General features: G+C 39.9%; 1 protein-coding gene across 1 annotated transcript in view; it reads left to right on the top strand.

The window, feature by feature from the left end:
- Nucleotides 1–11286, top strand: part of LOC134755932 (integrator complex subunit 6) — a 33841-nt gene extending 22555 nt beyond the window's left edge. The window contains exons 10-16 of the mRNA XM_063692631.1: nt 97–306; nt 1361–1561; nt 2659–2991; nt 3575–3803; nt 4141–4370; nt 5212–5338; nt 9902–11286. Coding sequence (XP_063548701.1) covers nt 97–306; nt 1361–1561; nt 2659–2991; nt 3575–3803; nt 4141–4370; nt 5212–5338; nt 9902–10131 — 1560 coding nt within the window. The 3' untranslated portion in view covers nt 10132–11286. The remainder of the gene's footprint in view (nt 1–96; nt 307–1360; nt 1562–2658; nt 2992–3574; nt 3804–4140; nt 4371–5211; nt 5339–9901) is intronic.
- Nucleotides 11287–17474: the final 6188 nt, after the last annotated feature.

Here is a 17474-nt window from a genome sequence, read left to right as displayed (position 1 = left end):
GTTGCATGAAAAGTACCAAATTACAGTTTGGTATACGAAATCAATTCAACCATTACAGTCGACGAGTAGAAAAACAATATTGTTTGAAACTTGCAGGTAGCTGAAAGCGTCCGCGTGATGCCGCGCTCCCCGCTCAAGAAGGACCTGACGACGCATCCGTGCCTCCAGGACAAGTTCTCGGCACTCCGCGATCAGCTCAACGAATTCGGCGGCTTCGTAGTCGGCCTATCACGTGGACGGAACAAGAATCAGGCGCACACCTATAGAAACCCTTTTGATATACAGCGGAGGGATCTGTTGGATCAGGTATGCTCATTAACAAGGGTCTTATGAGGTATATGTCCCCGGGATAAGTTTTCGCACACTAAGGCGGGTTTTAGTGTTACGAGGACCGTCCGTGTGGATTGCTCCGCACTGAACCAATATGTATTAAGTGCAGGGGGCGTTTCAGAGTGATTTGCGCGGACAACCGTCCGCGCGGATAGCTTTCTCATACAATTAGGCGGTGCGGAGCGATCCGCATGGACGGTCCGCGTGATACTAAAACCTGCCTAAGATCCGGTTAACAAACTCGGTAGCTTCGTAGTCGGCCTATCACGTGGACGGTACAAGAATCAGGCGCATACCTATAGAAATCCTTTTAATATGCAGCGGAGGGATCTGTTGGATCAGGTATGCACTTTCACGAAGCATCTGATGAGGCAGACAATTTCTTGGTGCTCTGCGACTTGCTAAATGCGTTTGGCGGAATTGGCGGCTTCGTAGTAGGCCTACGTGCGGACGAAATAAAGATGGCGTCACGTATAGGAACCCCTTTTAATATACGATATGGTTACGGGATAGACGGGATAGATATCAACAGAAATAATTAGACGCTTATAATAAAAGGAACCCTTTCGGGATTCATTTGTTTGATTTCGTAGTTTGTTTGTCTTGTTATTAATCGATTTGCAAATTATGTTAACTTTATTGTAAGATTGTCATAAAAACTATTGTGCATAATATGTGGGTTGAAATATTACACTACCTCCTCGGTAGATAAGCAATTGCGCAAGTGACATTTGAGTGCGTGCGTTATCGATCATGCACATTATTCGTAAACACGCTGCCAAGGTCATCCAGCTGATCTACCGACCTTTTTGAGCATTATATCCAACTTCTACTAATGCAAGTAGAACAATCTTGTGCATTACTCTATATGACATACTTTCATGTATCAGCTGCCCTCGAGGTTTCGGTCTCCAGCCCACGCTGCAATTTCAATATGAGTAAATAAATTCTAGTTTCTCAAAGCTCCCCTGGTGCTTATTATATGTGAAGCTACTCCTCCATTCCCTTACACTGTGATATTGATTTGCAGGTGGTTCGAATGCGCGCCAACTTTCTGCAGCCGGCGCTGGCGCACACGCGGCTGGTGGACGAGGACAGCCTGCACTCGATGCCGGTGGCGCAGATGGGCAACTACCAGGAGTACCTCAAGCGCATGACGCCGCAGCTGCGGGAGATCGAGACGCAGCCTGTGCGACAACACATGTTCGGGAATCCGTTCAAGATAGATAAGGTATGGAATCTTTAATATACTTCCAGATTTCTAATGAGGGGAAGAGTTATATTTTAAAATTATGTACTTAATTCGATTTCTTAGGGACGGTTGGTATCATTGTAAAGGCTGGCGTCCATTAACGTTGAATGAGTCGCATTTTTTCCGTGTACGTTCATCACAGACGAATCGAAGCGAGTCGAAATCACGGGCGCCTGTGCCGAGGTCGTGCTTGTACAGTTTGTCGATGATGGATAGTTCGGACGAAGAAATGCTATATTGTTTCAAAGTCTTTTTGAAGAAGAAAAGTGCGAGAGAACAAGAAAGCGACGAGTGCACAAACACTAGGGTAAACGATATAAACAACCGCTACCCCGCGTCTACTGAGGCGCGCCAAGTCGAGTCGAAACGCGTAGCCGCAGAAATTCGCCTGACGAGCAATGCACGCGGTAGATTCAAATCGGCGCGCCGCGGCTCTTCGTCAATGGACGCAGTTGCATAGAAAATATAGGAGGCGAATTATTGCGATTCGATTCAATTCGCCTCGGCGAGTCTATATTCTGTTTTTTTATTCCGTAGACTAAAATGACATTTCATGTGGTACTAAGAAATGTCATCTCATACACATGAAACGTCATTTTAGTCTGCGGAATAAAAAAACAGACCTTAGTGGACGCCAGCCTTAATAGGATAAGGATGGAGAAATTGAAGGAACTGTCTGTGCGCACTTTTTCTTTTGAAGTGACATTTGTGACACTACTACACGACTAAACTATGAAATTTTCCATACGTAAAAAAAATTGCACATACTTTAACGATAACCGACGATTTGGTACAACCATCCTTAAGTGTAATGGAACTTCACCAACTGGTTAAACTGAACTGATGTTGAATCGGTGACCCTGAAAAAAATAATCGATTTAGGTTCAAATGGTTGTTGAAGGTCATCTTTACACTGACGGAACTGCCATAATTTTCAGATCATAGATTGCAGAGTTTATGTGGCTGGGATTATTTATATTGTTACATTATATTTCTTAAATATTATGCTCGTGACCTTTCGCACCTTACGAGCCATCTAACACGTATGTACTAACACGTATGTACATATATTGCAGCGCATGATGGTGGACGAGGCGGACATCGACGGTCTGGGCGGCGTGCGCGGCGCGGGCGGCGGCGGCGGCTCGGGCGGCAAGCGCGGCGCCGAGTCCCCGCGCGCCGCGCCGCCCAAGCGCAAGGCCGGCCCGCTGCCCCACGACTTTACCGCGCGCCGCCCCTCCTCCCCCGCGCTGCCGTGCCCCTCGCCCTTGCCCTCGCCCTCGCCCGCCTCCCTCACGCCCTCCCCCTCCCACTCCCCCTCGCCATCCCCCGCGCCGGAGCCGGTGCGCCGCCCCGCCTCGCCGCTCGCGCCCGTGCCCGCCGACCTACCCTCCGGTCGCCCGCCTGAGGTACGTACATACATACATACGTCCCTACTAGCATTATAATTGCGAAAGTAGCTCTGTTACTTCTTAATGCTTAAACTACTGAACCGATTTAGGTGAAATTTAGCATAAAGGTAGTTTGAAACCGGGGTAAAGATATAGGGTAATTTTCATCCACATCACACATTTCATTTTATCAATTATCATCCACATGTCATTCCACGCAAACGAAGTCGCGGGCAAAAGTTAATATTTTATAATTTCAAACACGATACCTAACCGACAATGGCGTTTTCAAATTCTTGGAATAAGAAAATCCAACCTCTGACGCATTTTAGAAACACGTCGATTCAGCCTGTAGGCTAAGTATAGTTTTTGTTTCTCTATTATTTTCAGGTAATTACCACCGATATCGGAGCCGGGGACCAAATTATGATTCGAACCTAAATTTCTTGTTCTAAAACTATTACAGTTAGGATCTCTCGCTTTTTTGGTCCAGAAAAATCACTGTTAACGGCAATCGCTACTCATATCACCTATGACCTCTCAAGGACTGTGACCCTGTTATAAAGCATACCCAATAAAGTTTCCTGTTGTGGTATCGCAGGAGCCTCCTCACCTGGAGCCGGGCGGGCCGGGCGCGCTGCCGGCGCCGTGCGCGCCGCCGCCGGTGCTGCCCGCCGCCCCCGCCGCGCCCGGCGCCCCCGCCGCCCCCAGCGGCCCCGGCGCCCACAGCGCCCCCGGCGCCCCTGCCACCCCCGCCACCCCCGCCGCCCCTGCCGCGCCCCTCGCGCCGCCCAACCTGCCGCCCGTCGTGAAACCCTTCCTCAACGGAGGTCAGTACTTTGTTATGCGACATTCATTGTGTACAGCCTTGAACTCCGCGAGCATATAAATTGGTGTACCGAGCCGCCGTCACGAACACGATACACGAACAGAGAAATAAATTCACATAAGTCGAGCCAAATGATACTGTCTGTCTTTTTATACATATCGAAGGATTTGAAGCTTAAACGCAGTGAATCTTTGAATAAAATCTACTCACGGCTGCAGATAGATGTAGATTTTTTTAGTTAACGCTCTTGACTTCATATTGTTTACTTATAATGTTTTGGAGCTGGATTAACGTATACATTTTTGTAAGTAAAACATTGACCATTAATGTATCTGCAGACGCGTACACGACGATGGGCGGCAAGCTGCCGCGCTCGCCGTCGCCCGAGGCGGCGCCGGTCTCGGTGTCGGCGTCGGCGTCGGTGTCGGTGTCGGTGTCGGTGTCGGCGGCGGCGGCGGCGCCCGCGCCCGCGCATGACTCGCAGGAGCTGCAGATCAACGCCATCATCCAGGGCATCGCCGCCGGCACCAACACACTGACCCGCCCCAGGAAGCGGCCCCGGAAGAAGGTAAGCGCCATTCTCAACCATGAATATACTATAACTCTGGATCAGACATGAGCGGTGGGGGGAAATGACCGAACGGGATAGTCTTATGTATCTTTCAGTAGGAGTAGTAGCATAGAAAGCGTTATTGCTGTTGTCAGTCTCACTTTTTTTTATTCCCCACCATGAATATAGTATGGTTTTATGGTGGGTAACAATGTGTTTTTAATTTCGTCGCATTGTGTATGTTCTGTCCCTCACAGGCCCACGCTTATAGCATATCTATAGAAAATATATTAAATCTATGTTCTAACCATGACGGTGTCTAATAGTTAGAACGAACCAGCGTCCACCGCAGCCATAATAACGAAATTCTAACATATATTTTTTTATTTCTTTCTGCGGAACCTTGCAATTTTACAATAAAAATGTTTTATTTGTTGGATTATATACTTTCTGTTGATTCATGGTAATCATAAAATTATATAAGCAGTTCCGCAAAAAATATTTACTTGGTGCGCGTAATTTAACCTGGCTGCCAAGGTAATTTCGCATTATATGATTAAATAAAACTTGTTCAACTGAAAGTCCAGTGACGAATAATCTCATTGATGGCCGAAGCATGTTTTTTGAATTTTTAATGAAAAGAAAAGAAATTCTTAAGAAACCCAAATAATTCAAGACCACATCGAAAAAAAGGGAATTCAAGAATACCTAACTAAAGAACCATTAGCTCTGACATCAAGTAAGCATGTAGCAAGCACGGTTTTCTTCATATTTTCTTTCATTTATACATACAATATTCACTTATTCCAATATCGTAGATGCGTTCTAAAATGATTGCATTTGTTTTATTCGTTTTTAGGTAGAGAAACCATCCCCACCACCACCTGCGCCTACTCAACCGACTCGGAAAGAGCTTGCTGACATCAGGAAACACAACCTCACCGTGAGATCAGAAGTGTATCGAGCCGTACGTCGGCCGGGTAGAGGTTAGTATATCAGCATTGCCATAATTTTAGTGAGTTACTCAGACGCTTAGTGAAAATTATATACTTTAGTACGATGTGGTTGAAGGTTTTGCTGCGTCCGACTGTTTTGTATTCAGATTCAGGTTTAATTTGATTAACAAATATGTGACCAAACAAACTGCCTTCTACTAGAAAGCCACCACTCGAAGACTAACATATCGTCTCAGGATGTCTCACAATTAGTGATAGAGATGTCAATGTCAAGAAACTTATAGGTTGCGCCTGGAACAGTTACATTATATTCTAATAATATGTTCATGTATATTTTTTCTTTATTGTTCTGTATATTTTTATCATATCGTAAGCGTCATATTTAATATGAATTAATAAGACGGCTTACTGAATTATTTGTGACGTTCCATGGCTAAAGGGTCCTTATGCTCGATATAGAGGTAAGCATGGATCCTAAATCTACGTTATACAGGATGGAAATAGATTTTGGGTCAGTGAGGGCAGCTACCAGATCCCGTGTTGCTAGGCGAAAATGGTCTTAAAAATGAAATCGATTGACATAAAAAAATACACGTAAAAAAAACTTTTTTCATTTTCATACAAATTGTATGGGGAAAGTTTTTCTCGATTTATGGCTTTTCTAGCCGGAAATTTCTTTTTGGTCCCATACAAGCTTTTGATCCTTGACAGGAATGGGATCGATTGGCATCAAAAAAAAGTTGGTCAAAAATGACCGTTTTCTCGCACCCTGTATGTTTTTTCCAAAATCTGTAAGCGCCAATCTTCATTAATTTGAAATCGAAGGAAGGTCTCCTAAGACCATTTTCGCCTAGCAACACGGGATCTGGTAGCTGCCCTCACTGACCCAAAATCTATTTCCACCCTACATAAGCTACCTAATAAAATAAAAAATCGTGACCCTAAGTACCATACTTTTTTAATTCATCAAACTTGCACATGCTAAAACCGCGTTTTTGATAAGTTTGAAACTGATTTTAACTACGTTCCCGTTGGATGTTACATAAACGATGATTGATTGATTGTTTTTTTTTTTTTAATCATTTATGGCCTGGATGCGAGATTGATTATGTATCTTAAGGTGTTTTTCTTTGAAATTCACCAATATTTATTTCAATGTCATTTACAGATTGTAAAAAATTTGGCTTTGAATTAGGCAAGTCGGCGAGACTATGAAATTAGGAAAAAAATCTTTGTAAGTCAGTAAGTAAATATTCTTTATTGTGCACCATAAAGTTAAAAAAAAAAACCATTGATTTGTGTTGATTATTCTTCGATATTTAGCTGTCTTTAACATATTATGTGGTTAAATATATTTTAATTAACAAGTTAGGATAAAATTAAAAACTCAAGAATTTAAGAAATCAACATTTTTATTTTATATAAGTAGCAAAATTTACATTTTCGCTTAAGGTTACGAATGCCAAAATTTGTGTTCACGTAAAAGTGACGCAATCAAAAAGTTATGAACAGTCCGTTAACTCTTAGAACGACATTCGTTTTTCGGGTAAAATTGGACGTAATCGCGCAATAGAAAGTGACAGTTTTTTACTGATTTAGTTGCAATCCAACACTCAAAGAGTGCAGTCGTCTTTTCAGCCTTAAAATATATAGAGTAGTTAATACCACCATAACTAGTAGGTAAACAATATATTTAATTTCATATTTTTTGGCAACTAAATGGGGACTCGTCTCAACAAGGGTATTTCTGTAAATGGTCAATCACGGGAAATCATATATAATGTATACAAATATTTTTCAAAAGAAGCGAAAACTTTTAAGAATTTGTGATACTTGTAAATATTTTAATAAAATTCAAGACCGGGTGATAGAAGCAACAGGAATTTAAAACATACATTAAGAAAAATATTAAGCGAAGCCGACTAAAAACCTCCATCCACGCCCTTTGAAACGCCAAAGAAAAAGAGACCGAGAAAGGACTTTGTGTTAAATCTATATATAAATCATGCATCTTTAATATCTGTATATGATTTCCATAATAGATTCAAAAATTCAACCAAAAATTTGAAAAATTTGCGGTTGAAGCTAATAGAAGCTATTAATTTCAAGGGTTCTACAGTCACGCTACGAAAAATTCTACGAAAAATGGGATTTTGGTACTGTATAACAATTGATAATCGAAAAACTTTGATGGGAAAGCATGATGTGCGACTGAAAAGGACCAAATATTTAGATAAAATATTTAAAATAAGCAGGAATGAAGGAGGCGATATAGTGTATATGGACGAGTCGTATATACACACGTCGCACGTTGGTAGCAAAGGTTGGTCAGACTCTAGCAACGCAGGAATTAAAAAAACAATTTCCAAAGGACAACGTCTCATAATAGCTCACGCCGGCAGTGAAAATGGTTTTACACCTGGTGCGTTGCTAATGTATAAATCTACAGACACAACAGGCGATTATCACAAAGAGATGAATAGCGAGAACTATAAAAAATGGCTTAAAAATCAGCTTATTCCAAATTTGCCGACGAATTCAGTGTTAGTTGTTGATAATGCCCCATATCACAACAAATACACCAAAAAACTGCCCAATTCTAATACCCGGAAACAAGACATGATAGATTGGTTGACAACACATGATATTCCAGTAGACCCCAGCTTAACAAAACCACGAATTTACGATATTATCTTGCAACACAAACACGAACATATACCTATACAATATTCCATAGATAAAATACTGGCTGAACATGGTCATTCTGTTCTGCGTTTACCGCCGTACTACTTTAATCCTATTGAGAATATATGGGCCCAATTAAAACAATACGTAGCTCAACGTAATGTTGACATGACTTTGATAAGCGTAAAGAATCTACTGCAAGAGAAGGTCAATATGATTGGTCCAGAAGATTGGAAAAAAGTTTGTCAACACGCAAGTAAATGTGAAGAAGACTTCCGTATATATGAAAATAAAATAGACGATTATAGTGACCGATTTATAATTAATACAAATGACTCTGATGTTGAATAGGTAGTTTTAAAAATTACAATAATATCACAATTTTCCAATTGTATAATTTTACCAATAAAATATGAACTAAAATATGTGACTGGTATTATCAACTTTATATAATTTCCGCCAGAAGTAGTAAATGACGGTGTGACGTTCTGTTTTCAAATTTGGTTTTCGAATTTCAAATTCTGATTCTATTTTATATTTAGATTATGACAAAAAATCAAATCGCAATATAGTCATCAACCGAATATTAAGCATAAATGTCATTAAATTAGGGCTTATTTTACATTGAGACAATGTATCCTTAACTTTTTGCGGTAAGTTTAAAACTTTTTGTGAGTTAATAAGAAAGCAGAATAGCAGTATCACCTTCGCGTGTTACCGCCGTTACCCGATGTATCTTTCTAAAATCCGAAGGTCGTTTTCAGAGTTAACGGACTCATTGATAAATAAAATAAACCGTGAGAGCTCACCAACTTGGCGAAAAATAGTCCGCACTTGTCCCAAAATACTTTACATAGAAAAACATCCCTGAATAATACATGTTAATCATTAAATTTATGATTTTTGTGCGCACTTTACCTTAGGACCCTTTTTAACTAAACTTTGAAACCAATTTTAACATAGAAAATACTTAACGTATACGAATAAAACTAAGCTAGAAAGACACGTCTATTGCTTTATTTCCTTTATTCCTATTATTTGTATCTCTTATAAACTCACGGGTATGTACATCCCGGTCATTTGATAGGCGTGCGTGGGGATACAGATCCAACACGTAGAGGCCCTTTGGAGAAGTTTGCTGTTATGTAATACACCTGCTAGAACCCATTCATGGGTACAAATAGATACCCGTAAATCGGTCCCAACAGGCGTAGGGGCTATTATAAACACAGTGGAAAAGAGTGCCGGTTATGGTATTGAAGTTTGGCTAGTCAAAAGATTGGGCTATTGCTGAGAGGTCCGGACACCTGCCATAACAATGTCTGTACACGTTATCGAGGCAGGTGGTGACTCGCCGCCGACTAGATGGGCCCCTGAAACTGCCGTCGTGAAGACGACCAGGAGCAACACCGGTGTGAGCGGCTCAGGGGTGTCGAGAGGTGTGCGCCGCTTTCTACCCAGTGGCTGTTACCAGCCACTGTGCCAACTCGCGTCTTATGCATCTTTCACTTCCACCCCTAGAGCATAGCGACTCCTCACTGGACGCCCAATGAAGGAAGGCAGAGCTGAGAGTCCTGCGGGTCCCCTTGGGGTCCACTCCGACCGATGAAGACACGCCGGAGACGGAGACCCTGACCGACTCTCGGGAGCACTCGGGTCCGTGGGGTCGTTACTCCCCAACAGCTCGCCACAAGCTGCCCTGTCTTATTCCTATTATTATTACGCAGAACAGAAAAAAATATATAATAATTCTGAAGTATTTTACAAAAACGTTCATATCTCCGTAACTAGAAATGAGCATAAGGACCCTTCTCTCATGGAAAGGCACATTTTTCTGAAAGTAACATTATTATATAGTAAGTTATTAAAAATCATTTTTTTATTCTAATACATACTGCTTTGTTTCAGATTTCGCGAAATTGTTTGAACATTTAAAACAATTAAAAGGCAGTGTTGATGTTAAAAAAGAACTAATACGTGAAGTGATAAAAGAATCGTTAAGGTTTAAAAGAAAGGCTTTAGCAAAACTATTGGAAGACTTTTTAGCCGGCCTAGAGAAAAACGGTAACAGTGCTTCGGTTAACATGAAGAGATTATCAAATTCCGTTTATAGTAACTCCACTAACAACTACAGCTAGTGTTACGTGAAATTGACGGACGTTCGGGACTTGGGAACACGCCGTAATAAAACTGGAGCTATAACGTGGGTACTTTAAACCCGGTTATCGCTGACAAGATATCTATCGACACCGGATACCTGGTTATCGGACAATGTCGTCGTATACCATAAATGTTTAGCCTTAACACTTTATAGTGATATAAGCAACAGAACAAAACGCTTACACAGTGAGAAGTAATATAATGTGATACAAGCAATAATATTTACTTAAAATGTGTTCTTGTTTAAAATCCTAATGTTTATACCAAACTTAATACTTTAAGCGTTCTGTGGTCGTCAAAATGTATCATTCTGAATGTTCTGCAGGGCCGTATTCTGTGACCTACTTATTCAATCTATTTGATATTTATAAATACGTGAATCTTGCTATGACGCAATCTGACGCATAAGTGAAATCGTGTCTCACGAAAATAATGATATTATAGGTCTTAGAATACAGGCTCTGGATTAAAATATCCTCCGATCTAAAGACCTCTAGTCCTCCTTTTCATTTACCTATTTATTTTATAAAAGGTATCAGTGTTAACGACTATGTATAGTTGGGTCCCTACGACGACGTTTCCGCCTTTTACATTTAATATCACTAATATACACTAAGTAACTCTCAGTACATTGGAAGACTTGTCTTCCTAATCTGATCAGTAATTGAATTATTACTTAAGGATGATGTCCAAAGCATTTATTTTAATTAATTGCATTGAACTTCATTTAAGACTTGTGTCTGTATGAGTTTTGATCAAATTGGACGAATTTTATTGTCATTTTGTGTTCACAATACTAGTTGTATTGAAAAGAAGCAATATGTAAGTTTAAAGCGTGATTCATTTGTAGAATCATTTAAAATAAATACCTTGCAATGAGTACTTAATTCGTTTCATGAATTTCCAACTCGAACTTAACTTCTAAGTACATTTAATGAGATCCTCTTTTATTGTGAATTTTAAAGCACAAAATGACACTAAAATAGTGTTCAGAGATTTGTAAAAATATTGTATATAATAAATATAATGTATTATACCAATGATAATATCTGTGTAGGATGCTTCAATGCATTGGTCAATTGTAAAGTGTATATATCTTTTCTAAATAAATTATAATCCTTATTGGATTTTTACATTAAGAGTTTTTATTTGTACACCATATTTGTCGTACGAGACGCAATGTATATTCCATCTGTTCGGCACGAACAAGGCTAGGCCGGTAAGCCGTTTGTTTTCCAATATCAAATACAATGGACTCCATAAGCCTAGATAAATATATTATACTGGTAATCCATAAATCGGTGATTGGCATATTTTGGAACCATCAGTTAGCGATAGTGATAATTTGAATGACATTCTGCAAATTGCGTTATTTAGACAATGTACAGGATAATGAAGTTGCGCGTTTTATATGTTGGTGAACTAATTATAGTCCTGTAGGCCGAGCACATGATTGGCGCGACAGTATCTCGCCGCGAGATAGACTACCCGTCTTTTACTAACTGTATGAATTAAAGGGGGACGGGTAGTCTTATGTCGCGGCGAGATACTCTCGCGCCAATCATGTGCTAGCCCGGCTGATGGCGTATTCTGATTGTGATAACAGGTTATAAATTTGATCTGAATATAATCTGTCAGTGTTAAAAGCGGTATATGTTTTTCAACCACAAACGTCACGTTTGCTACTGACAGATCATGTCCATAACAAATCCAAATCAAATTCATAACCTGTTATTACAATCGGAACACGCCTCCTAGTCATTGAGTTCAAGTTAATTATTTCATGTGTGCGTACTAAATGAAGCGTAAAATAATACTGGATTCTGAGATTTCTGAGCCAAAAACATATCCGCAGACAATTTAGTTTAGATAATTCGAAACTTATTGACCGAACGAGCGCGAAGTGTCCCCGTGTCAGCTTGGGCAAAAATGCTTAGGCTGTGGGCAGGGTTGACTTGACACCAGCAAAGAAGTTTTAATTATTACATGATGTAGACATGCATCAAAATCTTTATAAATTGCAATATCGGATCCGTCCACCTATTTCGAAAACCATTTGGAAGCGCTTCCAATAGGTATATTTCAAAAATGATCTTATTTTTTTAGGGTTCCGTACCCAAAGGGTAAAAACGGGACCCTATTACTAAGACTCCGCTGTCCGTCTGGCCGTCTGTCTGTCACCAGTAACTATAGCGGTTAGCAAAATGAAACTGCACTTTATGCAGAAAGCAAGCCGCTTTGCCCAGTGATACTACGGACCAATCTGAATGATTTCAACCGAGGAAACACAAATTTCATCCACTAGAATTCGAGATGGCGGAACTTTTCCAAAATGGCGGCTGCACAATTTAAAAAAATTGTAGACACAAAACGGGTGCACCGATTTTAGTGATTAATATATCAATCAATTCGTATTGACACCTGTAATCGGAAAAAAATATACCATTTAAGAAGTTAAAGATGGCGGCCAAATATTAAGAAAATTATGTTTTAATTTTTTTATTTTTTTCCTTCTACTGAAAATAACAACTAAATGTTCTATAGTATGGTCACATATTCTTTCATTTAAATGAAACCTGATAACATTAGCTACAAAATAAAATAAAAAACTTGACAATCCGTTGAGTAGTTTTTTAACTATACGCATTACAAAAAGTGCGTAACTCCCGTCCGAAACGGCCCCCTCGCGTCAAAACTGACAACTTTGATGATATTTCTTTATATTTAAAGGTAAAGAAAGAACGGAATACATATTTACTTTATTGATTGAGCTATAAATAAATGTATTGCCGCTTATTATTTGTGACGTTCCACGGAAAAAGGAACCTTATGGAGGCTGGCGCTTACGTCGCATAGCACCGCGATAGTATTGGAGCGGCGTTAATAATAGCTTAAGCGCCAACCGCCATAAGGTACCTTTACCTGTGGGACGTCACATTTACTCCTCTTTATCATCTTCGTCCGATGTGGTTGAACTGTAAAAAAAAGAAAATTCATATGAAATCAGAACAAAATATACCTACCTAATATAATTAAATTGAATATATAGAAATGAACTACGCCAAACTGTCCCGCCCCTCCAGTACTATTTCAATGTGTGTAGTATTGAGGTTTCATGAAGTACCTGAACAGTATATAGCATTAATTCAGGATATATATACCAATGTCACCACCCAGATAGTTTGTCCAGCTGGAACCTGTGAAAAGTTTGAAATAAGCAACGGAGTGCATCAAGGGTCAATATTAAGCCCGTTTTTATTTAACGTCACCATAGATTACCTACCAAGGGCTCACCAAAAACCAGTGCCATGGAACATATTATATGCCGATGCCCTAATATCAGATAATGTCGAAGACCTCCAAAATCAACTAAACATTTGGACTAAATCATTAGAAGAAAATGGTTTGAGACTAAGCCGTAAGAAAACAGAACACATGTCATGTTTGTTTGACGGTACAACAGATCCCAACTCAATCAAGCTCTACATAAATGATGTCCCACTGCCTACAGTAAGAGAACTTAAATACTTAGGGTCAATTATCAGCAACGATGGTAAAATTGATAGAGACGTAACTCATAGAACCACAGTAGGCTGGATGAAGTGGAGGCAGTTGACCGGTGTTGTGTGATAACAGAATGCCTTTAAAAATAAAGGGTAAATTATATAAAACCGCAGTGCGACCGGCCATACTTTATGGAACTGAATGCTGGGCATCAACAAAACAACACGTTCAAAAACTGCATATAACAGAGATGCGCATACTTCGCTGGTCAACTGGAGTCACCCGGAGGGATAGGATCCGTAACGAATACGTGAGAGGCAGTTTTAAAATCGATCCTATTGAAGAAAAGCTGAAGGAAAAGCGACTACGCTGGTACGGTCACGTACTCAGGCGGTCTTCAGATCAGATGGTACGAGTGGCATTGGATCTACCAACGACGAAACGGGGCCGTGGAAGACGCCCTGCTACTTGGCTGACAACGGTCCAAAATGACCTGAAAAACACAAATATTGACGCCGTTCCAGCACAAAATTGTCCTGTGTGGAGAAAGAGGACAAGGAGAGCCGACCTCAGATAATGGGAAAAGGCTTAGATAGAAGAAGAGGAATGTGTGTAGTATTGAAATAGTAATGGAGGGGCGGGACAGTTTATCGTAGTTTATCTATAAGTACCTTTCGTTTTTGCAGTTGCCTTTGCATATGCTGCATTCTGCATTGCACTGTGCAGGGTAGACCCACCCTCCGACACGTGCAGCACATTGTTTCGCAACCTTTTTTACAGTCGCAATGGTCCAGGTATGATAATTCACGCCATATCTCCCTGGCTTCAGACCATTGCGGTTCCCAACTGTCATTAGATGACTTCCAACCCCAAGAAGATGGCAATGGCACAGAGGCATCATCAAGAATAAGGGCATTTTTTACCTTTAAATATAAAGAAATATCATCAGTTGTCAGTTTTGATGCGAGGGGGCCGTTTCGGACGGGTGTTACGCGCTTTTTGTAATCCGTATAGTTAAAAAACTACTCAACGGATTGTCAAGTTTTTTATTTTATTTTGTAGCTAATATTATCAGGTTTCATTTAAATGAAAGAATATGTGACTAAAGTATAGAACATTTAGTTGTTATTTTCAGTAGAAGGAAAAAAATAAAGAAATAAAAACATAATTTTCTTAATATTCGGCCGCCATCTTTAATTTTTTAAATGGTATATTTTTTTCCGATTACAGGTGCCAATACGAATTGATTGATATATCAATCACTAAAATCGGTGCACCCGTTTTGTGTCTACAAATTTTTTAAATTTTGCAGCCGCCATTTTGGAAAAGGTCCGCCATCTTTTGTGTTTCCTCGGATGAAATCATTCAGACTGGTCCCTAGTATCACTGGGCAAAGCGACTTGCTTTCTGCATCAAGTGCAGCTTTCGATGCAAATATCGCCGTAACCGCGAGTACTACAGGCGGTATCTCATGAAACGTGATAGCTAGGCAGTTGAAATTTTCACAGATGATGTATTTCTGTTGCCGCTATAACAACAAATACTAAAAAAGTACGGAACCCTCGGTGCGCCAGTCCGACTCGCACTTGGCCGGTTTTTACGTTATTTATTCTTACGTCATGTAGTGACTAAGAACTAACAAAATAAAAGTAACAGGATGTTTGATTATGACTTAGGTATATAAATAGAACTTGGCACATCCCTGGCGCCCGTCTAGTGGGCGCTCGGCGTACACATACGGGGTGTTGATAATTATAGGCTAGAGTCAAAGAGTTAAATATCAATTTAAGCTATGCCTACATTGAGTGTTCTTGATTCAAGACGTTAGAAAATTGTAATGCCGTGGAGAAAATGTTTTTTCCCCTCACTAGCTCGGAAAGCCGTCTATTATCCTTTAAAACAAGCGGGGAAAAACGCATTTTATCCACTAGTGGGGAAAGTAATTTGACCTTGGATGGAGCGTGTTTAAGTAGCTTGACAGATAACAAAACGTAAAACGCTCATGATAATGGTTCGTTCGATATTAATTATCATTAAATAAATGGTTTGAGAATCTAATAAAAAATACCAAATTTAGCTTTATTTAATAATTTTAAGTCATAAACCTTCAAATTCCATAAGAAACGTTAGATTTTTTGTAATGATGTTAAATATAATTCTGAACGCACAAGTTGAGTCGATGCAATTTCAAAACGCATCGTTGACATTTCATACGTCAGAACAGAAATGTCAACATTGTCAACAAATTTTTTACTGTTCTTCTCACCGACTCACGTAAAAATCAGAATTTCTAGTGTTTTCTGTTATAATATCGTAAAAAAATTAGTGATTCCAGTGATGAAGATGATCTAACGCCTGTTGTGGATGTTGCACTTTCCTCGCTATAGTGAGGGGAAAAGTTTTGTGTTACACACGGGTGCAAATGTATTTTACTTCTCGTGTGCTGAAACACTCGCTACGCTCAGGATTCAATTCCACACTCGCGGGTAAAATACAACTTTGCACCCTTGTATAACAAATAACTATTTCATCACACTCGCTCAGTAAATGTGGAATTGCACGCAGGCTTAGCTGGAACTATAGAAAAGCGTTTTCCCTAGGGACTTATGTTTCTAGTATTATAATTAACAGTTTTTTGTCTTTATACTTCATTTTTGTATCGCAAGTGTGATGAAAAACATTGTGTGTAACTCGGGCCGTAATAATATTCCTTATTCCGGCAAGCCGTCGCGATTTAACTAAATTCTCGTGAGCAATATTGAACTTACGCCCCATGTTGCACAATGTACTATTGTAAGTATTAGATTTCAAGCATGAAAAACGGGGTAAGTAACTAAGTATTTACCATTTTACGATGTGTGGGTAGACCACTGACATTTTCTTACAGGTTACAGTTACACCAAATGAGGCCGTTATCAAATTAGTAGGTATTAACTTTACTGAATATTACACAAGTTAAATACTTATACTTGAGTGGTCAAAAACCATAAACACAGGCATATTTGCGACACCCTATTCAGGGTCCATATGGGGCATTTTCTATAAAAAGGGACCTTATTGTCGATGGCGCTTACGCCATTATAAACGATGCTCCGATATAAATACAATGCCACGCGACGCTGTGCGACGTAAGCGCCATCGACAGTAAGGTCCCTTTTCATAGAAAATGCCTCATATGATACAAGGGCCTGACACTCTTTGATAGAGAAAGATAGTCTTATTGCGATTCCTATAAGAGGAGAGAGGAAATAGTGCCATGCTTTGTCCTTATCACCGACCGGGTGGCATCATACTATAGGTAGGAGGCGATGGCGAAATACCGACATTTATAAGTGAAAGAGAAAAAATCCTATGCTGCCCAAATTTTATATGAATAGGTATTCTTTCTCTTACCCCCGGTCGCTCGGTGGCGCGTATATAAACTTGTATATACTATGTCTATGATATGATACCATAAGAAATATGTAAATACTTACTACCCAAAAATGTGCCATGGAAGCGAGAAATAAATGAATAGGTACTGAATATGGCTACTTCTAGGCGCGTTCTATGGCGTCTGTTATTTACTGCGGCGAGAGATTTATTTACGTTTCGTATCCATTCCAGTATCTAAATGACGTGCTTTATCGCGCTTGTCCGGTTAATGCGATTTTTACTGCCCATGTTGCTGCTAGGGGTTTTAAAAGTGAAACATAAGAAAATTACGGAACAAAAACTAATAACCCCTTGACGAAGATAATGTATTGATTTTACGAGTATAACAATTGTACTAACTACTAAATAGGTACCCTCAACCGGGGTAAACAGAGATAAAAAC

Source organism: Cydia strobilella, chromosome 3 (assembly GCF_947568885.1).
Source record: "Cydia strobilella chromosome 3, ilCydStro3.1, whole genome shotgun sequence".
Classification (NCBI taxonomy): Eukaryota; Metazoa; Arthropoda; class Insecta; order Lepidoptera; family Tortricidae; genus Cydia; species Cydia strobilella.
Note: the sequence above shows the minus strand (reverse complement) of the source record. Positions and strands in the feature narration are given on the sequence as shown.